Source organism: Gymnodraco acuticeps, unplaced genomic scaffold, assembly GCF_902827175.1.
Source record: "Gymnodraco acuticeps unplaced genomic scaffold, fGymAcu1.1, whole genome shotgun sequence".
NCBI lineage: Eukaryota > Metazoa > Chordata > Actinopteri > Perciformes > Bathydraconidae > Gymnodraco > Gymnodraco acuticeps.
Window position 1 is genome coordinate 24,703 of NW_022989953.1, and position 23,979 is coordinate 48,681.

At 40.4% G+C, this 23,979-nt stretch overlaps 1 protein-coding gene, 1 long non-coding RNA gene and 1 pseudogene across 2 annotated transcripts; all 3 read left to right on the forward strand.

The window, feature by feature from the left end:
• Nucleotides 1-1,751: 1,751 nt before the first annotated feature.
• LOC117542801 lies at nucleotides 1,752-11,695 on the forward strand. The gene is made up of 3 exons (XR_004568490.1): nucleotides 1,752-1,791; nucleotides 11,418-11,548; nucleotides 11,658-11,695. It is a non-coding gene; the product is annotated as an uncharacterized LOC117542801 (long non-coding RNA).
• LOC117542800 lies at nucleotides 2,275-4,707 on the forward strand. Its single transcript, XM_034210649.1, has 3 exons — nucleotides 2,275-2,412; nucleotides 3,103-4,066; nucleotides 4,253-4,707. The coding sequence occupies exons 2-3, from the start codon at nucleotides 3,224-3,226 to the stop codon at nucleotides 4,583-4,585; spliced, it is 1,176 nt and encodes a 391-aa protein (XP_034066540.1). The 5' UTR covers nucleotides 2,275-2,412; nucleotides 3,103-3,223; the 3' UTR covers nucleotides 4,586-4,707.
• A 4,778-nt stretch (nucleotides 11,696-16,473) lies between the features above and the next one.
• Nucleotides 16,474-23,979, forward strand: part of LOC117542818 — a 48,715-nt pseudogene continuing 41,209 nt past the window's right edge.

Genomic DNA, 23,979 nt, shown 5'->3' on the forward strand with positions numbered 1-23,979 from the left:
TTAATTATTTCAATGTTTTGCTACTTTGTACTTCTTCTCCTCTACAGTTCAGAGGTACATGGTGTACTTTTCCTCCACTGCATGTATTTAATACCTTTAGTTACTTCACAGATGTGGATGAATGATGTGAAATATAATCAAGTGTTGAATCAAACTTTAGTTCCACCTGGAGTAAATTCACAAGCTACCCTGCAGTATACAAAGTCATTCAAACTAGCTGCACCTTTACCAGCTTTGAGAACACTTTCATGATCAATCTTTATAAAACATATCATATATGTTATTCTGAAATGGACCAATCTGCACAACGACTACTTTTACTGTCGCTACTTTAACTATATTCTGATGATAATACTTTTCTACTTTCACTTGAGGAACATTTTGAATGCAGGACTTTTACTGTAACAGAGTATTCCTACACTCTGGTGCTTCTACTTTTACTCCAGTACAAGATCTGAGTACTTCTACTTTTACTCAAGTACAAGATCTGAGTACTACTACTCTTACTCAAGAACAAGATCTGAGTACTTCCATTTTTACTCAAGTACAATACCTGAGTACTTCTACTATCACTCAAGTACAAGATCGGAGTACTTCTACTTTTACTCTAGTAGCCTAAAAGATCTGAGTACTTCTACTTTTACTCAAGTACAAGATCTGAGTACTTCTACTTTTACTCTAGTACAATATCTGAGTACTTCTACTTTTACTCTAGTACAAGATCTGAGTGCTTCTACTTTTACTCAAGTACAAGATCTATACTTATACCACCTCTGTTTATAGCCTATGAAAAAAACTATTAGAAAACGAAGGCTAAAGCTAACGTTAGCAGATAGTGACAATGCATGCTAGTTAGCCAGCTCAACGATAATATTGCGACAGAAACACTTTTCAGTGCACATCACGCTCTGCCGCTCCGACAGGGAGTCCTGCTCTGAACACCTGAACGGCCCGTTCTAACAGCAGTTCACCAGCGGTCCAGTCTGTGCCACAGTGACTCCGGACCACAGTTAATATTAACGAACGCACCCGTAGGTAATGTAGCTGCTGAAGCTAGACCATCATCGCGGCCGCAGATTACTCCGGGTCCCAGACCCCCTCCATACCCCAAAAATATTTTTATTGCAGATCTACCTGAATCACACACACGACCTATTTTGGATTCAAAACGGCGAATTTCGCCGAAAGGTGACAAGTTTGCATCCCTGTTTACAGTTGTATTCTTCTTGCATATAAAGTACAAATTCTACATGCAACTGAAAATGTTATTTTCTTTTTCAGTACAAAGTGGTGGAGCTCCAGGTAAGAATGACACAAAGTTATAGTATGAGAAGCTGTCTCTAATGCTTGCTGTATAAGACCCTTATACACATTGTGTGCTAATTATATAATGCTATACTAATAGAATACATAAATGCAGTGTTTTATTTTGAGAACATTTTAAAGGCCCTATTGGCAGGATTTAAAAATTGTTTCTGGCTTTTCATTTGATTGTAGTGCCAAAAATACAATCCAATCAACAAACATTGACATGAACTTACAGTACACTAACTTTCACAAGTATTATAATGTCTGCCATCTGAATAATTAAAAATATGTAACTATTACAGGAACAAATCCATAAGGTTTGTGTTGCCTTATTATGAAGGATAGAAAAACATCCTTGTGAGCGTAGATACCATGAGACACCATCAGTTCATAGTTCATTTGTGGGTCTAAACTCATCCTCAAATGTGCCTCTGCCTTCATGTAGGATCCCAATTAAATTCGCATTGCTCAGTGGTTGGATAGGTACGGAAGAGGATTAGGGCCACATAAAAAATTTTTTTGTGAGGATTTGAAAAAAATATTATTATTTTTTGTTCTGAGAAAAAAGTCAGAATTCTGACTTTAATCTCAGAATTCTGACTTTAATCTCAGAATTCTGACTTTAATCTCAGAATTCTGACTTTTTTCTCAGAAAAAAAAATAATATTTTTTTTGGGAGAAAAAAAGTCAGAATTCTGACTTTAATCTCAGAATTCTGACTTTTTTCTCGGAAAAAAAAAATATTTTATTTTTGGGAGAAAAAAAGTCAGAATTCTGACTTTAATCTCAGAATTCTGACTTTTTTCTCGGGAAAAAAAAAAATATTTTTTTTTTGGGAGAAAAAAAGTCAGAATTCTGACTTTAATCTCAGAATTCTGACTTTTTTCTCAGAATTCTGACTTTAATCTCAGAATTCTGACTTTTTTCTCAGAACAAAAAAAAAAAAAATTATTTGGGAGAAAAAAAGTCAGAAATACCGGTAACTGTCGAACCAGCTTCACTGCGATTTACACATTGCAGTAGGCAACAATGGAGGACGTGAGTGAATTTCTGCGCGCCAGAGGGGTCCAAGAGGAAACCATATTGCAAATGGAAGAACAAAAGGTGAGTTATAAATATATAAGTGTGTTTTGGGCGTTCGTAAAAACAACGAAAAGGCGTTAGAATATGAAATGCAGACATTGATGAGCTAGCAGCAAGTGCATTAGCTTATATGCTATGGCTCCCCCCCATCTAATTCAGTAAATAATGGTTTAGTTCGTTGACACGCAAGTTTGTGCTTGTTGGAACAGTGGCGACTAACCAAGAGCAACAGCCTGGTGGTTTTCATGTTTCTGTAGAGAAGATTTCATTAAGTGTGTTTAACAAGGCAGCTAGCTGACAATCAGAAGGCTATTAACCATCAAAATGATCAACATCTCAAACATCATCTCGTCTAGAATGGAGTAAGACAGTTGTGGTTGTGGCCCACAACCACAACTGTCTTACTCCATTCTAGACTTGTTTCATAAAATGCGTATTTTTTTACAAAAAAAAAAAAATATATATATATATATATATGCCTATATATACGCATTTTATGAAACAAGTTAGTGAGGTTAACAGTAAGAATGTTTAACACTTTCTGGCTTTAAATTAAAGGTAGGATTTGTGTTCCTGCATATAAAGTGTTCCTGATAAATAAGATCCGTACTCCGTAATGGACACTTTTACTGAACATATACTGTGTAAAATAGGAAGAAGAGTCTTAACCTTACAATATTTAAACAATATATTTTCTTTTCTTTTTTGCAGATTAAAAGCAACGTTATTGTCTGATGTACAATTCAACTGCCATATTACAACCCCTCCTACGAATACCAAATTGTCCTCTTTATATTCTGCATTACATCAGTTTGCTGCGCTGCTCACAACAATGCCTGCAGAGCCAGATTTGGATGACTTAATTAAACTATACTTCAGACTTTCCCTAAGTAACAAAGAAATACTTGCTATTTTGGCACACACTAATCACATTGTAATTAGTGTCCGAACATTAAAGAGAATTTGTAAAAGACTTAACCTGTTCAGGAGGAAGAACCAGTCTGACTTGGAGGAAGTGCTAGCTTTTGTACAGCATGAGATCATGACTAATGGACAGATGCAGGGATACCGTTGGCTTCATCTCCGTGCAATTCAACAGGGCCTTGTTGTGTCACAAGATAGCATAAGACGCATCATCAAACTGGTTGATCCACAAGGTGTGGAATTAAGACGAGCCCACCGCTTGAGAAGACGTCAGTACAGATGCAGAGGGCCAAATGCACTTTGGCACATGGATGGTTATGATAAACTAAAGCCCTATGGCATTGCCATCAACGGCTGTATAGATGGTTTTAGCCGCTATGTGTTATGGATGGAAGCCTATATCACAAACAGTGATCCTAAAGTAGTTGCAAGTTACTTTATCAAAACAGTTTCAGGTATAGGTGGATGTCCAGAGAGGATTCGTGCAGACAGGGGCACGGAAAATGTTTCTGTTGAAGAAATGCAGATGTTTTTGCGAAGGAACCACCCAGACAGTTTTGCTGGGGAGAGAAGTTTCCTTTATGGAAGAAGCACAGCAAACCAGCGCATTGAAGGATGGTGGGGTATACTCCGCAAACAGAGTGTGCAGTTCTGGATGAACCTGTTCCAAACTCTCCAGGAAGATGGCCACTTCACAGGAGACTTTTTGGACAAAAGTCTTATCCAATTCTGTTACCTTAATCTTGTTCAGGTAAAATATTTTATTTATTTCTGAGATTAGTCATTAATAAAAGTAGTATGAGTAATAATAATATTATAATTCACTATGTTCGTGGACATTGCAGCAACCTCAGCCTCCATCTAGACAGGTAGAAGTTATGTCCGAAAGCTTCTTAAGACATGTCGTCTACATTTACTGTGCTTTTTTTCTATGCAGGATGAACTTGATGAAGTGGTCAACACCTGGAATTCCCACAAAATCAGACCAAGATCAACTGATGACACAGCATCTGGTCGGCCAGTGATTATGTACTCATTCCCAGAGTTGCACAGTGCTGAGGATAGACTCAAACCTATTGCCATGGAGGAGGTCAATTTGTGTATGTTAGAGTGTACTCCCAAAGGCCAGTTTCCGTGCGATGAAACTGTTTTTGAACTGTGTTGTCTACTCATGGCGGAAAACGGATGGGATGATCCAGCAGATCCATTTGCTGCAGCTGATCTATACATCCTGTTACGAGATGAAATACGACGACAAGTATTTGATTAATGGTACATGTAGCGTACATGTCATTATGCAAAACACAAAATACTGTTCAGGACAAAACTGACCTTAAAAAATAAGTAATTATTTAGTCAAAAATGTATCAATAAAAATCATAGTCAATGGTATTTCATGTATTCCTTAAATGTTTGTCTCTCAACACTATTTTCATTTTTCTTTACAGCTTTTCAACAGTTTTTTTTAATGGTAGCCTACTGTATGTATGGGCCAAATCTTTGTTACATGTTTCTACATTGTATACACAAATAATGTACCATGTGTTACACAATGGTAACAACTGATTGCTAATTTTCACTCAGTTGCCAGATTATTTCATGTGCGCTCTAAAAACAGTAAGGGACCAGTCATTAATATTGCCATGTAGTTTGCTGCAACTGAGAAGGCCTTGCTTACACTGGGCAAACTTCCTCCTTTAAGAAAGGATAACAACGCCATTCGCTGACATAACAAACCTACTAGTGCCATGTATTGGTGAATACAAACATCACTTTAGAATGACTTATTGATTGCCACATGCATACAATAATGAACATGTTAATTTTTCAGTATAACTCCATTGTTTTTACTAAAAATGTCTGATCACATTCTTGCAAAAGTGTAAGCACAAATTGAATGATTTAAGCAATAGATACATCGTTCACACCTTTTTGCATAACACATTAATTAAATGAATCAGATTGTCTTTATGCAGTAACACATTTTATTTATTTCAATTACTTATATTTCAAAATGTGGTTACATTTATGTATTCTCGGAACTCAATGAAACAATTTAGCCGTAATAACTTGAGGTGAACAGACTTTGGGAAGCTTGGTTGTGAGTTCATACTAATAGGAGCACATTTGATCCAATGCTGATACAATGAGTATGTCAGTGCAGTATTCATCATATGTTCTCAGTATTGATATACATCAGTCTTTTACCTGTATCACCATAACATTACAACCTAGTGTTGGCAAAAATAAACAATTAACTTTATTAAGACAATAAAGGATACCATTTCTAGACAATTAAATACACATTTGTAAAAAAGGCATCAAGAACTCAAAGCATAGATAAACAGAATGGTAGTGTTCTTAATGAATTTTCAATTATTTTATCATTGTTTTTAATGCCACATGACTAATTAAATTCTCACATTAGTGTCAAATATGAATTACTATAAGATATTTTAGAGAAGTCTTGGAACAACTATTGTAAAGCTTATTTATTCAATCACTTTATACCCATAAGAATAGGAAACTTTATCAACATTCAATTGAAGGCCTGCATACAAATGTGGTGTAAGAAAATACATTTGATTCACAATGTAACCTTAACTTACATTTCAATGTTAAAAGTAACATTTAACAAAACATGAGAATTCCGCACAAGGATGACCGGAAAATTACAGCCCTTTTGCTTTGCTTTTTTTTTTAAATTATTGGTTGATCCACAAGATGTGAAATATAGAAACGGAACAAATATCTGCCTGTAATGTGCCAGTGCAATAACAATTATTAAAGTATCCAAAAATAAAAGATAGGTTTTGTTGCACACAACAATGCCTGCAAAACAGATGTTGAGACTTAATACAATTTACCTTCAGAATGTCTTTCAGTATCAAAGCAATACTTGCAATCTTAGTAAAAAGCAAACAATTGTAATCATAACTTCTCATAACTGAGATAACTGGTAGAAGACTAGTTCAGTCTGTTTATATGCACATCTGAGAGGTGTGTGTGTGTGTGTGTGTGTGTGTGTGTGTGTGTGTGTGTGTGTGTGTGTGTGTGTGTGTGTGTGTGTGTGTGTGTATAGGGAAAGTGTGTGTGTGTATCTACTTGTTTAGAAGAACCAACCAGTCCACCACTTGAAACTTTAACAAGACATTTGGAATCAAGGCAATGTGACACCTGAGGAAACATTTGATCATACAACATTTTAAGCATTATTTTAAGATTATGTCTTAATTACTTTTTACACTAGTATAAAATATGTTCTAAATAAACAAGATGTGAAATATAGAAACGGAACAAATATCTTAAAAATAATGCTTAAAATGTTGTATGATCAAATGTTTCCTCAGGTGTCACATTGCCTTGATTCCAAATGTCTTGTTAAAGTTTCAAGTGGTGGACTGGTTGGTTCTTCTAAACAAGTAGATACACATACACTTTCCATATACACACACACACACACACACACACACACACACACACACACACACACACACACACACACACACACACCTCTCAGATGTGCATATAAACAGACTGAACTAGTCTTCTACCAGTTATCTTAGTTATGAGAAGTTATGATTACAATTGTTTGCTTTTACTAAGATTGCAAGTATTGCTTTGATACTGAAAGACATTCTGAAGGTAAATTGTATTAAGTCTCAACATCTGTTTTGCAGGCATTGTTGTGTGCAACAAAACCTATCTTTTATTTTTGGATACTTTAATAATTGTTATTGCACTGGCACATGTCTTAATTACTTTTTACACTAGTATAAAATATGTTCTAAATAAACAAGTATGCTTTGAACAAGGCACTTGCTTTGCAACTTTATATTCCAGTCAATGGTCAGATAAGGGGTTAGTTACACATTCATGCTTTTACACAAGTTATTCACCTGGGTAAGTGGCATATCATTTTACAATTTACACAAAAAGTAAGAGGGAGCAAACAGTACATTGTATTTTACAACTGTCTGTTTCCATATAAGAACAATGAAGCATGCCACTGTTCTTGTTTGAATCCTTAAACATCTTAGCAGTATTAAAAGGTCTTGAATTACATGAACAAATTACATTTCTGTCAAGTCAGGTTTGTGTTCTGCAACTGGAGAATAATAGTCAATATGCAAGTTTGTTGTAGTTTGTGAACACACCACCAAGTTTGTGTAGTGAAAGATGGGCTCCCTTCTGGCCAGCTGGACTTCTCTATAACTATTAAAGGTCCTGGTGAAGTGCTTCCCAAATATACAGTATAGCACACCATTACTTGCAATTCTGCACAACTACTTCGAACATGAAAAACTCTTAACAGTTTGGATTGGTTTGGTTATTGTTGTTGGAGTCTAAACAATGTCCATAACCCACACATTGCTCTCAAGAACTGCATTGAATTCTGAACGGAAATCTGGGAAGTTCTCATAGCTGTCAGCTATGTGCAGAATATTCCCACATGTGTGTGCAATCGGTCTTCTTGTGAACTCTGTCATTTTCTCAAATCCCACGTAGATGCTGTCGGTCACAATGAGATCAGATCCTGTGCAGAACCGTAGAAACTTCTGAAGTTTACTCTCATCTAGCTCTCTGATGAATCTTTTCAGATGATTTGCTACCTCTTTTTGGTTTGTAGTCAAATCAACATCAAATTTCAGTAGTTTGCAGACTTTTTTTGTGGTGGGTTGCAGGTCAGACAACAACTTAGTCAGTGCCTCTGGACTGAGGTTGAGATGTTGATGGTTAATCTCCCTCCAGCAGTCAATAACGAACATTGGTTTTTGGACCATCTCTTTGTGGGCAATTTCTTCAATTATTTTAGGAAGATTCTCTGCGCTGACTTTCCTTCTACAGCCATAGCTGTCGAGAACCTCCAAAAGGTCATCAGTGTCAACTGCAGTGAAATCAGTCAGCGCTTGCATCAAAACTTCACGTTCTTGGCTGCTCACAAATTGCATAAAATATGCTTTGAGGTCACTGTACACATTATCAAACAGCACCTGTTCAAGGAAAGGCAGTGAAAGTTTGTTTGGGAAATATTCACAATCTTGGTAACCTTTCAAAAGGATTCTTCCAATTGCCTTCCATGTTTCAGCAGGAAAATCATGGCGAATGTAGGGCACTTTAACTGTTGTCCCAAGTGTGCATCTCTCATAGAATTCTTGCCAGAAGCAGCTGAGAACATCCCTCAGTACCCCAGAACCACTGCCTGCTTCTTCCTTGTTATCTGGGAGAATGCGCCTCACATTCAATGATTTGTTTAAAATCTCTGCATCAGAAAAGGCAGTAATCATGTCAGCTAGGGTGTTTGCATGATGTACAGTGATTGTTAGTTGTTTCTCTGCCTCAAGTGGACTGGCGGGGACAGGAACATTCTCAAATATGAGTGTGTCTTCTTCATCTTCCTCGATGCCGAAATGAGGACCAAAGGTGATTTCAGGATCACTAGAAATGTTTAGTGATCGCTGTATGTCGTCCAAAACAATAATGACATCTGTGTAGTCGTCATTTTCACCCGAGACAAGATTAAACTCAGAAGTCTCTTCAACTGTGTCGCTGTCAGCGTTTGCAGAAGGTTTTCGCTTTGTGGCAATGTAAAATCGCAACATTGTCATTTGCACAGTTTCGTACATTGTGCTAATTGAAGGGCATGTTTCAGCTGTAAGGCAGTTTTGTTTAAAATCCCACACCTCAAAGTCGAACTCTGATTCAGGTCCTTTAGGTGATATTCCATCAGGAAAAAATAGTGTCTTTCCTGTTTCAAGGATTTCATTCAAACCAGCATTAGTTGATAGTTTAATTTTTCTAGTGCCACCTCCTTGTTTTGCCCTTACTTGTTTGGTTGTGTTAGTGTCATTGTGAATCCAGCCTATTTCAATATTTCTTGTGGCTTTCAGCTTCTTTGTCTGTGTTTTTCTTGTTTCTGTACCTGATGCGTTTCCTTGAGAACTTTCCGATCTCAGTGTCATTTTTTCCCTCAGTCTTTCATAAAGGCCTTTTTTTCGCTTTGATGTGGGCCTTTTACTTCTACAATGATTAAAGATGGCTATTCGGTCTCCGTAGGAGGGGATGTATTTTTGAAGAGTGGCATCATCCATAAGACCAATGACGTCGCTGTCAATCTGCAAAGAAGAAAGAAAAGAAAACACAATGAAGTTTGTGCACATTGTATAACTATTGTCAACCCTTGTACATCGTTATATATAGATATATACTATTTTGCCATTTCGCAGACCAAATCAGTCCTGTTCATAATACAAAACATTCATTAATTTTCAGAATATTAACCCTTAAAAAGCCAGTTTTTGCCATGATGGTACTGTTGTCACTTTATTAGAAAAAACCAGAAACTACTAGTTTCCCTGGTTACCCTAAAGTTTATAACCTTCACATAAGTATAACCCTTAAAAGTGTTTTTAAAGTGGATTATTACAGCCGGAGACTCGCAACGGCGGTGGACTTTCACAGCACCGCTGCACCGGACCTGCCGGAGCCACCAGAGCCTCGCAACGGCGGGTGTTTGCGGCGGCGGATGCGGTACCGGCGCTGTGAAAGTCCACGGCCCACCTATGCCAGAGCCAGCGGCCCACCAACGGCAGCTTTCAGTAACGTTAACGTTAGAGACTGACATGATACGCAGCGATACTAGATACAATTACCAACACTGTCCTGCTGTTTTAATCTCCTTCAGACAGTACAGCAGGATTCATATTCATATGCTGATAATTCTGTGATTGTGGGATACAAGGACAATGGCCCAAACCCCTGTGGTAACAATGCTACAGTACCGAGAGGGGTTTTACTGGGCGAATTTTGGGAATATAATTAGCAACTGCCTCCTTGCGTTGTACTTTGACCACTGATCTCTAAACTGTTACAGGCAAAAATAATTTGAAGTAATGATGGCAAACAAAAAGAAGTTTGGGCGATATGTATTTCCCATGGTTTTTCCCCGCCAGGCTGGTGAGCGGTAGCTGTCAGGCTCTCAGCTAGCTGCTAGCTGCCTTGTTAAACACACTTAATGAAATCTTCTCTACAGAAACATGAAAACCACCAGGCTGTTGCTCTTGGTTAGTCGCCACTGTTCCAACAAGCACAAACTTGCGTGTCAACGAACTAAACCATTATTTACTGAATTAGATGGGGGGGAGCCATAGCATATAAGCTAATGCACTTGCTGCTAGCTCATCAATGTCTGCATTTCATATTCTAACGCCTTTTCGTTGTTTTTACGAACGCCCAAAACACACTTATATATTTATAACTCACCTTTTGTTCTTCCATTTGCAATATGGTTTCCTCTTGGACCCCTCTGGCGCGCAGAAATTCACTCACGTCCTCCATTGTTGCCTACTGCAATGTGTAAATCGCAGTGAAGCTGGTTCGACAGTTACCGGTATTTCTGAGAAAAAAGTCAGAATTCTGAGATTAAAGTCAGAATTCTGACTTTTTTTCTCCCAAAAAAAAAATGTTTTTTTGTTCTGAGAAAAAAGTCAGAATTCTAAGATTAAAGTCAGAATTCTGAGATTAAAGTCAGAATTCTGACTTTTTTCTCCCAAAAAAAAAATATTTTTTTTTTCCGAGAAAAAAGTCAGAATTCTGAGATTAAAGTCAGAATTCTGACTTTTTTCTCCCAAAAAAAAAAACATTTTTTTTTTCCGAGAAAAAAGTCAGAATTCTGAGATTAAAGTCAGAATTCTGAGATTAAAGTCAGAATTCTGACTTTTTTTCTCCCAAAAATAAAATATTTTTTTTTTCCGAGAAAAAAGTCAGAATTCTGAGATTAAAGTCAGAATTCTGACTTTTTTTCTCCCAAAAAAAAAACATTTTTTTTTTCCGAGAAAAAAGTCAGAATTCTGAGATTAAAGTCAGAATTCTGAGATTAAAGTCAGAATTCTGACTTTTTTTCTCCCAAAAAAAATATTATTTTTTTTTCTGAGAAAAAAGTCAGAATTCTGAGATTAAAGTCAGAATTCTGAGATTAAAGTCAGAATTCTGAGATTAAAGTCAGAATTCTGACTTTTTTCTCAGAACAAAAAATAATAATATTTTTTTCAAATCCTCACAAAAATTTTTTTTATGTGGCCCTAATCCTCTTCCGTAGATAGGAACCTTGTTAGCGGTATCCTTGATATTTCCCACCCCATGATTCCTGAGGCGGTTCAGGGAAGCTACGTGATCACTGCCACAACGGACCAAGGAGAGCAAATATCCCACAGCTTCGACATCAAGGAATACGGTCTGCTGCAGTTATTTGCTGAATATTACCAAAACGATTGATATGTTTGATCTACACTGTATGTTCCTTTTCAGCAGTTACATTTTGAAATAATTTTCCTCGCCTTCAGTTTTGCCAAAATATGAGGTAAAGGTTGAACTACCCAATGTAATTTCCATCCTGGACAAGGAGGCAACACTAAAGATTTGTGGAAAGTGAGTGTCTCACATCAAGGACCTGACAGTGGTTAGCAATGGCAATGAAGTTTAGCACAGTGGCTATTTTATTAAAAATATATGTAATTCTCCTCAATTTTGGTATAACGAAAAGGAAAACTCTACTGGTACTGCTGCATTTTTTTGCAAGAGTATAAAACTGTTTTAGGCAATGGTGTCTGAGTGTGCGTTTCACACAGAAAACCGTTCTCTGGTATCTGAAGGCCAACACCCCAATAGTCCAAAACATGTCCCACTGGACCGAAAGCTCATTCGTCCTATGGCCCATTGCTTCACAAATACACATTCTTAACGAACAAACAGCAGCGTATAGCTATTACAACCACATAGCAACAAACCTTAATTATTGTAAAGTTCTTTGGGGATTTTTGGGCTTTTTTCAATGTTTGTCCAAATATGAGAGGCTTGAGGGCAAGATAGACGCATAGACAACTCTTTCCTATTTGTTTGTATTTATTTCTCTTTTCAACAGTTGACTTATGTAGATATCTATAGTAATTGTCCAGGTAGAAAACCTTAAAAACAATAGAAAAACACAAATGTAACATGTTAGATAATAGAGAATGCCATACAAACAAACTGAGCATAAACAATTCAGCCATCTGAATCTAATTCGATTTTTAATTTTGTCTTAACAATAAAAGTGTTTCCTACTATAGCAAAGGCATGACCTGCATTAAACTGCCTCCGATTGGCTAGTACATGTTGAGTTGGCTAAAATTAGGAATGTCGTTTGAGATTTATTATAGGTCGGTTACAAATCTCTGAAGAACCAGCACCTTACCGTGGTAGAGAGGTTTGTGTGCCCTGATGAACCTGGGGGCTGTGTTGTCTGGAACCTTGTGTTCCTGGTAGGGTCTCCCATGGCAAATTGGTCTCAGGCAAGGGGCCAGACTAAGATTGGTTCAAAAGACCTCATGAAAGAAAAACTAAGAAGTGAGGATACCCGGCCCGGAGGAAGCCCGGGGTCCCCTTCTGGAGCCAGGCCCAGAAGGAGGACTCGTCGGCGAGCGTCTGGTGGCCGGGCTTGCCACGGAGCCCGGCCGGGCCCAGCCCGAAAAGGCAACGTGGGCAACACCTCCGCTTCTCCGTCCCGCGGGCCCACCACCTACGGGAAACATCGATGGGGTCGGGTGCGCTGCCAGAAGGGTGGCAGTGAAAGCGGAGGGTCTCGACGGACCAGACCCGGGCGACAGAAGCTGGCTTTGGGGACGTGGAACGTCACCTCTCTGGGGGGGAAGGAGCCGGAGCTTGTGCGGGAGGTGGAGCGTTACCAGTTGGATCTGGTTGGGCTCACCTCTACGCACAGCGTCGGCTCTGGAACCTTACTTCTGGATAGGGGTTGGACTCTATTCTTCTCCGGAGTTGCTCAAGGTGTGAGGCGCCGGGCGGGTGTGGGGATACTCACAAGTCCCCGGTTAGGTGCTTCGTTGTTGGAGTTTACCCCAGTGGACGAGAGGGTCGCCTCCCTACGCCTGCGGGTTATGGGGGGGAAAACTCTGACTGTTGTGTGTGCTTATGCACCCAACAGCAGTTCAGAGTATACGGCCTTCTTGGAGACCCTGGAAAGAGTCCTGTATGGGGCTCCTGAAGGGGACTCTTTAATCTTGCTGGGAGACTTCAACGCACATGTGGGCAATGATGGAGACACTTGGAGGGGCGTGATTGGGAGGAACGGCCCCCCTGATCTGAACCGGAGTGGTGGTTTGTTACTGGACTTCTGTGCTAGTCATGGATTGGCCCATAACAAACACCATGTTCGAACATAAGGATGCTCATAAGTGTACGTGGTACCAGAGCACCCTAGGCAGAAGGTCCATGATCGATTTCGTTATCGTATCATCGGACCTGAGGCCGTATGTTTTGGACACTCGGGTAAAGAGAGGGGCGGAGTTGTCAACTGATCACCATCTGGTGGTGAGTTGGGTCGAGTGGCGGGGAGGAAGCCTCTGGATAGACCTGGTAAGCCCAAACGTGTAGTTCGGGGTGAACTGGGAACGTCTGGAGGAGGCCCAAGTTCAGGAGGCCTTCAACTCACACCTCCGGCGGAGCTTTTCGGGCATTCCTGTGGAGGTTGGGGACATTGAACCAGAGTGGTCGGTGTTCAAAGCCTCTATTGCCGAAGCCGCGGCGGGGAGCTGTGGTCTCAAGGTCCTAGGTGCCTCAAGGGGCGGTAACCCTCGAACCTCCTGGTGGACACCGGTGGTCAGGGAAGCCGTCCGACTGAAGAAGGAGGCCTTCAGGGATTTGTTATCCCGGGGGACTCCCGAGGCAGTTGCAAGGTACCGACAGGCCCGAAGGGCAGCAGCCTCATCCGTGGCCGAGGCAAAGCAGCGGGTGTGGGAGAAGTTCGGAGAAGACATGGAGAAGGACTTTCGGGCGGCACCAAAGTTGTTCTGGAAAACTGTCCGACACCTCAGGAGGGGGAAGCAGGGAACCATCCAAGCTGTGTACAGTAAGGATGGGACGTTGTTGACCTCAACTGATGGAGTGTTAGGGCGTTGGAAGGAACACTTTGAGGAACTCCTGAACCCGACAACTCCGCCCTCTATGTTAGAGGCAGAGCTGGAGTATGACGGGGGATCAACACCAATCTCCCGGGGGGGAGGTCACTGAGGTCGTCAAACAACTCCACAGTGGCAAAGCCCCGGGGGTGGATGAGATCCGCCCGGAAATGCTGAAGGCTCTGGGTGTTGAGGGACTGTCATGGTTGACACGTCTCATCAACGTTGCGTGGAAGTCGGAAACAGTGCCGAAGGAGTGGCAGACCGGGGTGGTGGTCCCCCTTTTTAAAAAGGGGGATCAGAGGGTGTGTGCCAATTACAGAGGCATCACACTACTCAGCCTCCCCGGGAAAGTTTACTCTAAGGTACTCGAAAGGAGGGTCAGGCCGATTGTCGAACCTCAGATTGAGGAGGAACAATGCGGATTCCGTCCTGGTCGTGGAACGACGGATCAGCTTTTTACTCTCACAAGGATCCTGGAGGGGGCCTGGGAATACGCTTATCCGGTCTACATGTGTTTTGTAGACTTGGAGAAGGCGTATGACCGAGTTCCCAGGGAGTTACTGTGGGAGGTGCTGCGGGAGTATGGGGTGAGGGGGGTCTCTACTCAGGGCCATCCAATCTCTGTACTCCCAAAGCGAGAGCTGTGTCCGGGTCCTCGGCAGTAAGTCGGACCCATTTCCGGTGAGGGTTGGCCTCCGCCAGGGCTGCGCTTTGTCACCAATCCTGTTTGTAATATACATGGATCGGATTTCAAGGCGTAGTCATGGGGGAGGGGGTCTGCAGTTCGGTGGACTAAGGATTGCACCACTGCTTTTTGCAGATGATGTGGTTCTAATGGCTTCATCGGTCTGCGACCTTCAGCACTCACTGGATCGGTTCGCAACCGAGTGTGAAGCGGCTGGGATGAGGATCAGCACCTCCAAATCTGAGGCCATGGTTCTCAGCAGGAAACCGATGGACTGTCCACTTCAAGTAGGGAATGAGTCCTTACCCCAAGTGAAGGAGTTCAAGTATCTCGGGGTCTTGTTCTCGAGTGAGGGAACAATGGAGCGTGAGATGGGCCGGAGAATCGGAGCAGCGGGAGCGGTACTGCAGTCGCTTTACCGCACCGTTGTGACGAAAAGGGAGCTGAGCCAGAAGGCAAAGCTCTCTGTCTACCGGGCCATTTTCGTTCCTACCCTCACCTATGGTCATGAAGGATGGGTCATGACCGAAAGAACGAGATCGCGGATACAAGCGGCCGAGATGGGTTTTCTCCGCAGGGTGGCTGGTGTCTCCCTTAGGGATAAGGTGAGAAGTTCGGTCATCAGGGAGGGACTCGGAGTTGAGCCGCTCCTCCTTCGCGTCGAAAGGAGCCAGTTGAGGTGGTTCGGGCACCTAGTTAGGATGCCACCTGGGCGCCTCCCTAGGGAGGTGTTCCAGGCACGTCCAGCTGGGAAGAGACCAAGGGGTAGACCTAGGACCAGGTGGAGGGATTATATCTCTTCGCTGGCCTGGGAGCGCCTTGGGATCCCCCAGTCAGAGCTGGTTGATGTCGCCAGGGAAAAGAAAGTTTGGGGCTCTCTGCTGGAACTGCTACCCCCGCGACCCGACCACGGATAAGCGGAAGAAGATGGATGGATGGATGGTTACAAATATCACGGTTGGGGTGAAAATATTAAGGTGAGTCAATCGGAGACTGAGTAGGGACTTTCATGTCTTAATCATGGATGGAAGGAAAATAAAAGCGTACGTATTTTTGGAGCAATGGTCGTTTTTCTTTGGTAAATAAATGAGCAGTTTGTGTACTGTAGTGTTAAGTGCGATTCTTAAGAAATAAGAGCTTTCAGACCTTAATGAACATTAACGTATTGTACTGCAATAAATACACATTTTAAATATCCATTCCTGAAGAGCATTCCTCAATCTGTGTGCTCTCTCCTGCAGATACACCTATGGGAAACCAGTTGTCGGTTCAGTCAAGGCAGTTTTTTGCAAAATTGCTACCCAAAGGTTCTGGTTTTCAAGGAACCAGGAAAAAGATATCTGCAAAACGTATGAACTGACGGTGAGTACCCCAGATTAATAAAATACATGCTGTTATTTCTCTCTTTAAATTCTATTTTTGGTTTGAAATGGACTTGTGCTATTATCTTCCAGACTGACAAAGCTGGCTGTGCTACACAAACTGTGAACCTGGCAGTGTTTCAACTCAACATGGAGCATGAACGATGTCAGTTTTGAGTTGAATGCAGAATTGGAGGAGTACGGCACAGGTAGCTTGGCTGTTTACATAGGAGCATTGACTGTTCATTGAGTAATCACCATTGTTTCCTGATGAGCTGTGATCTGTATGTTTTCTACCATTTAGGAGTCATTCTTACAGGCACTGGGCGCACCAGCTTCAGCACTATTGTCAGAACTGTCACCTTCGAGGACGTACCTGAAGCATACATGCCTGGCATCTTGTTCGAGGGAAAGGTATTTAGTGAGAGAGAGAGAGACCACTGGGAGCTACCATATAGATGCCGTTACCACACCACATGATACATATTTATTCATATCCATGCTAGACTAGTGGATAGTTAGCGATACTACAGTTTGGGAAATTATCCACAAACAGTTAGGAGGGTATCTTTGAAAAAATGCATTGCGTTACATTGACCTGTAAAGAAAAAGAATGTAATTAGTAACCTAATCTGAGTATCTAAATATAAAGGAAATGTAACCAGATTTGTTACTTTTGGATAACCTCAATTTCAAATAAATAAAAGAGATACAAAATATCAATAAGATGTTTTTTATTTTAATGTAACCTTAGAAAAGAGAAGAACAAGATATTTAAAAATGTGTCCAATTCTCACTTATTTACAGGTCAAAGTGATCGGTCCAGACAACAAAGCTGTCACCAATGAGGCCGTGTATGTGTCTGCTGGCAACTCTCAAGCAGTCAAGCTGACTACAGGCACGAATGGCAAGGCTTCGTTTTCTTTTGACACCGCCCTCTGGAAGGACAATGTGAATCTACAGGTTGGTTACTGCAGCATAATGAATTCAGTTGAAGAGCTTCCTATTTATAACCAATTCTCTATTGATCAATTATATAATCCATATCTAGTTAAAGAAACTTTCCACCCTTTTGATCATGTTGGAGGTGAACAAGATTATTTTTTAATTAATCCCATTTTGAGATCATTAAGGTTCATTATGTAATAGTTAAAGGTATATAGAGTGCAGGGATAAGGCCTACAATCTGGAAAATACTTGGTAATTTACCCCTTCCGGTTACATTGTCTCAACGTTTTTTCCAATGTGTTTGTGGTTAGCAGCCTGAAAAAAAGTCTGTGGCTTACACACATTTACGAGATTGTCATATTTGGTTCTACGATATAAAATGTGTCAGTAATGTCCAAAGCTTCTATGAGTCAGAAAAATGGCGGTTGCTTCCATCATGTAGTTTTGTTTATAGCTTTTTACTTCGGATTATTGTGTTTACTCTTCAAAAATCATAAAGTGGTGTTAATATGTGGAGATTATCCTGCGTAAAAAAAACTTGTGTTGGCCACAAAGCTTATTTTCTGCATTAGACAGAAATCTAATAAGGGAAATCCTGTTGCTTTTTGACGAGAGAACCCTTGAGATGCTAGACTTCAAAAATACGTCAATACTGCACCTTTTTGTGAAGTGAAGGCGGTTGTTTTAAAACCTGAGATGTGATTGTTTGGTCTACAGGCGCGATCCAGAAAGACGGAAGTGAATGAGCTGTATGTGCCAGACGTGCGCAGACCAGAGTACAGGACTGCATACCACAACGTCATAGCATTTTACTCCAAGAGCAGTAGTTTCCTGAAACTCATGCAGGTGAACGGGGAGCTGGCTTGTGACAAAGACGCAACGGTGCGTGCTCAGTACATCATCGAGGGGACGGAGCTGAAGAACGGCCAGGAGATCCTCCAAATCTTTTACCTGGTAAGACTCGTGTAATAAGTTATGAGGTACTGTCAGTATTAGCTCATTGTAATTACCAGTTTTGCAAAGATCATCCACATGTTGCTAGCTTTTTGCTTGTAGCTGAAGCACACTTACAGACTGGGAAAGTTAGTTGCAAAATGTCATGGGTTTGTTTGCGCTGTTGTCTAGTTGGACAGTCTTTTGTTTTTCTAATCTAATATCTGACTGAACTTGAAAGACTGTAGGATGCATTGCAAAACTATATCTAATGTAATTATTTAATTGATCTGCCTGCGTCATGTTTCTTCGTAGGTAATGTCCAGGGGTGGAATTGTTCAGCATGGCAGTCTCCCAGTTGCTGTTCAACCGGAAATTGGTAATAACAACTGCTACTTAAACTAAGATGGGCATCAAAATTGATTAGTCTGGTCATGATTGTATTTCTATTATTGTCAGCAGATCACAAGGTAGCCACGCCCAAATGCACAACCTACTTCATTGTCTATTTGACTCTAAATGGGATCATAAATCATAATGTACAAAATTAACATCATGATGTATTAAAGATAATTAAAACTACTCAATGAAACCATAAACTCATAAAGAATATATTTACCAAATGATTATATCAGAGACTTTTTTTTCATAGACTTCTATGCATTTAGAGTTTTTGCAACCAGTGGAGTCTCCACCTGCTGGGCATTTATAAAAAGAAATATGTATGTGCCTATTGGTACCTACATTAGCATCAGGCTACTTTCGCAGGTTATTATATTATGTTAGTTGAATGAGAAGAGTACATTATTTGTGTTTACTTATTGTGATAATTTCATATGTAATTTCCTTTTCTCTCTGTGTGTCATGGTTCAGTCAACAAAGGAGAGTTGTCTGTGCCACTACGTCAGGTTACAAACCTGGCACCTTTTGCCCAGGTGGTCGTTTATACTGTGATGCCCAAAGGGGAGCTTGTGGCCGATAGCATGGACTTCCCAATCAGTCTCTGCCTCAATAACAAGGTATTCAACTTCATGGTTTTAAGTCTTTACCATACTGTACAGTAGGTCTTTACTTCTTTTGGGCTGTCAAACTAATGCTTCCCCACCTTGGTGTCTTCTCTGCAGGTGTCTCTGAGGTTCTCCTCTCTCCAGGAGCTTCCAGCAGAGAAGACCACGCTCACCCTGCAGGCTCACCCAGGCTCCATGTGCTCCGTCAGAGCCATCGACCAGAACTGTTGACTCGGTATGAAACCATATCATAACTTTACGCACATCTGAGCATGATGTTTTTAATGCTTAAAACAAGGCATGGATTTAAAAGGAGCTAGAAGTTAAAATAGTATAGATATAAAACAAGGATTCTCATTACGCAACATACGGTTGCACAACCAAATGTCGTTGTAGCCTAGTCCATTATGCTAGACATGGAAACCCGATGGAACAGAGAGAAAGAAAACTTTACAAATCGACCTAGTTAACATTTATTTTGCTTCCTCTTAATACTGGAGTCAAGTGCAATAGCATTATATTGGATGATAGTATGATATTGGATGATACTACAGTATAGCCCCTGAAATATCTTTTTAATTGATCAGTAATGATTGTCCTTGATCTGACTGTAAATCATTCTAATACACTATACAGAATCGGTAAATGCAATGACTTTCTGCTAAAGATAACATTCAGATCAGTCCTTTTCATTTGTCAGTTAACAGTTTTTTAACATAGAGCTTACATTTTTGACACTTTTTATAGTCTACAGTTTTCACAGAAAGATTCAGCAGAGCTGACCTGTGGTGCTGTGTAGCTACTGACTATTCACACTACTTATCTTGAGAAATCAGTCTTTTGTTTTCCCGCAAACTAACATAAATTGACCAGTTATAGAAACAAAAAAATCAAGTTGTGATCTCCAGATAAAGGCATTACAAATACCTTTTTTCCACTGTCAGCTGCCAGATCCACACTGAATTTGAAATTAGCCCAGCAGTACAGCTGTTCTTTGCCTGCATTCTGCAGGTCTTTTTTTATTTGAACTTAAAGGTGCCATGACATGGCAATTTCTACTAATCATAATTCCATTGTTGAGGTCTACTAGAATAGATTTACTTTGTTCAATGTTCCAAAATCACATTGGTTTCTCATACAGCATCTGTGTATATTGTGTGTATTCACTCTCTGTCCAAGGCAAGGCAAGGCAAGGCAAGGCAAGGCAAGGCAAGGCAAGGCAAGGCAAGGCAAGGCAAGGCAAGGCAAGGCAAGGCAAGGCAAGGCAAGGCAAGGCAAGGCAAGGCAAGGCAAGGCAAGGCAAGGCAAGGCAAGGCAAGTTTATTTATATAGCACTTTTCAACACAAGGCAATTCAAAGTGCTTTACAAAAAATGAAAGAGATTAAGAAAATGGCATTTAAAATCAGTCATTAAAAAGAAAAGCTAATAAAATAAACATTAAAAGAAAAAATACATGGATAAAAGTTACAGTGCAGTCAATTAAACATTAAAAGAAAAAAGTACATGGATAAAAGTTACACTGCAGTCTAAGATATGAATAGTTCAATTAAAAGCAGCGACAAAAAGAAAAGTCTTCAGCCTGGATTTAAAAGTAGTCAGAGTTGTAGCGGACCTGCAGGTTTCTGGGAGTTTGTTCCAGATATTTGGAGCATAATAACTGAACGCTGCTTTACCATGTTTAGTTCTGACTCTGGGGACAGAAAGCTGACCAGTCCCTGAAGACCTGAGAGATCTGGATGGTTCATAATTTAGCAGGAGGTCAGAAATGTATTTTGGGCCTAAACCATTCAGTGCTTTATAAACCAGCAGCAGTATTTTGAAATCTATTCTTTGACACACAGGAAGCCAGTGTAAAGACTTCAGAACAGGAGTGATGTGATCCACTTTCTTAGTGTTAGTGAGGACTCGAGCAGCGGCGTTCTGAATTAGCTGCAGCTTTCTAATAGATTTTTTAGTGAGACCTGTGAAGACACCATTGCAGTAGTCGAGTCTACTGAAGATAAAAGCATGGACAAGTTTTTCCAAATCCTGCTGTGACATTAGTCTTTTAATCCTAGATATATTCTTTAGGCGATAGTAGGCTGATTTAGTAACAGTTTTAATGTGACTGTTGAAACTCAGGTCAGAGTCCATGACTACACCTAGATTTCTGGCTTTATCTGTTGTTTTGAACATTGCACACTGAAGCTCAGCGCTAACTTTTATACGTTCTGACTTGGCTCCAAAAACCATTACCTCAGTTTTATCTTTGTTTAATTGGAGAAAGTTCTGACACATCCAGTCATTGATTTGTTCAATGCACTTACTCAGTGTTTGAATTGGAGCATAGTCTCCTGGTGAAATTGTTACGTAAATGTGTGTGTCATCTGCATAGCTATGGTAACTTATTTTGTTGTTTTTCATTATCTGAGCCAGTGGTAGCATGTAGATGTTAAAGAGAAGAGGCCCCAAGATGGAGCCTTGAGGAACCCCACATGTCATATTTGTCAACTCAGATGTGTATTTACCTATAGAAACAAAGTTGTTTCTGTCCTTTAAGTAGGATTCAAACCAATTCAGAACTGTTTCCGAAAGTCCCACCCAGTTTTCCAGTCCGTCTAGTAATATGCTGTGGTCAACAGTGTCAAACGCAGCACTGAGATCTAATAATTAGGGCCGGGACTCGATTAAAAAAATTAATCTAATTAATTAGAGGCTTTGTAATTAATTAATCGAAATTAATCGCATTTTTAATCACATATAAATATTTGACCTGAGAACAGTGAGAAGCAATTTTTTTCACATGGATTTTAGTATACCATTAGGCGCATTCCCACCGCAGTACTTTTCCCACAAAGGTTCATGAGAACTTAGTTCATGAGAACTCTTTGAACCTGGGGGTGGATTAGGCAAATGAAGCCGCTGACGTCACTTCTTCTTCTTCTGCTTTGGGTTTACTGGCAGGCCGCAAACCACTTCACGGCGTATACTGCCGCCCAAAGTCCCCGGAGTTGGGGACTGGCTTCAGTAGAAGCTGCTGGGAGTCCCAGCAGCCTTCCGAGTAAATCGCCAGAACGCCGACACCTCCTCATCTCCACCGCTCCCATGTTTTATTTTGTGTTGCCATAAATTAGTCTCTCTGTGTTTCTGCGCTGGGCTAATGCTAATAATGCTAATGCGAGGATAATAAAATTCACAAAACTTTTTGGGAGTTTTATGGGGCGTGGTTTGCAATCCGCCCAGCCAATCAGAAATATAGCTATTTTCTCACAAGAGAGCCGTACGAAAGTCCCTGCTCTCTAGCAGCTCTCTGCTCTCTAGCAGGGACTTTCGTGGGGGTAAAAAGGTTCTCATGAACTAATTTTAGTACCGGCTCTTTTTGGTGTGAACGCGATAAAAGAGGCTAACGTCCACGCTAGCTTCCACGCTAGCTGCTATATGTTTTGCATTGAGGTGATACTTGAGGCTTGATGTGCTGCGGTGATATGCAAATTCCTTTTTGCATAATTTGCACACAACCGTGCTCTTATCGACGCTTCCATCCGTCCGTTTTTTAAAACAACATATCCCACTGTTGTTCACTGTGGTTTTTTGTTGTCTGAAGTCATGAACATGAGTTGGTGCTCCAGTATAATCGGTACGCCTGAAACTCATCCAGTGAGAAACGTTCCGCGGTGCAAAAATAAGTGCGATTAAAATGCGTTAATTTTTGAACGCGTTAATTTTTGTGTAATTAATTAATCTTAATTAACGCGTTAAAGTCCCGGCCCTACTAATAATACTAACACTGAAGTTCTGCCACTGTCTGTGTTTAAGTGGATGTCATTAAAGACCTTTACAAGAGCAGTCTCAGTGCTGTGGTTTGGACGAAAGCCTGACTGGAACACATCAAAACAGTTATTTAAATGCAATTTAATTACTTAATTAGAAATTACTCAACTGTTGAAAAACAACTTTTTCAATGATTTTACCTAGAAATGGCAGGTTTGATATGGGCCTGTAATTGTTCATTACTGAAGCATCTAGATTATTCTTTTTTAAGAGCGGTTTAATGACTGCAGTTTTCAGGGCCTGTGGAAAAATACCAGAGTGAAGAGATTTGTTTACTATATGAAGTAGATCTGAGGCCATACAAGGCAAAACATCTTTGAAAAATCCTGTTGGAATAATATCAAGGCAGCAAGAGGAGGATTTCAGAAGTTGAATAATGTCCTCTAGGTTTTTATCATTAATCTGATGGAATTGTGTCATGATGTCTGAATTGATGTTAAGTGGAGATAGGGACAACACATTTGCTGTTCCTGATGCAGAGGCACTGACTGCTTGTCTGATTTTCTGAATTTTGTCAGTGAAAAAGGAGGCAAAATCATTGCACGCCCTGGTGGATAGAAATTCAGAGGCTACTGACACTGGGGGGTTAGTTAGTCTGTCGACGGTAGCAAACAAGGCACGTGCGTTGTTTTTGTTTTTGGTAATGATGTCAGAGAAGAACGATTGTCGTGCGTTTTTCAATTCCAAATTATAAAGGCCAAGTCTCTCTTTATAGATTTCAAAGTGAACCTGGAGATTTGTTTTTTGCCACCTGCGTTCAGCTTTTCGACATTCTCTTTTTGGCCTTTCTCCATGGAGATATTTTCTTGCCAGTCACTTCCTTTACCTTAGTTGGAGCAATGGCATCTATAACATTTTGAATTTTTTAATTAAAATGATCTACTAGCTCATTTACTGAGATGTTGGCAGGGGCAAGTGTGGAAGAGAAATTCTGAGTAAACATTTCCCTAGTATTTTCAGTTAA

Excerpts from the sequence above, each read along its gene's own strand:
- LOC117542800 (XM_034210649.1), top strand. The coding sequence starts at position 3,224 with ATGCCTGCAGAGCCAGATTTGGATGACTTAATTAAACTATACTTCAGA. Across the intron at positions 4,067-4,252 it reads GTTACCTTAATCTTGTTCAG|GATGAACTTGATGAAGTGGT; the intron begins GTAAAATATTTT and ends TTTTCTATGCAG.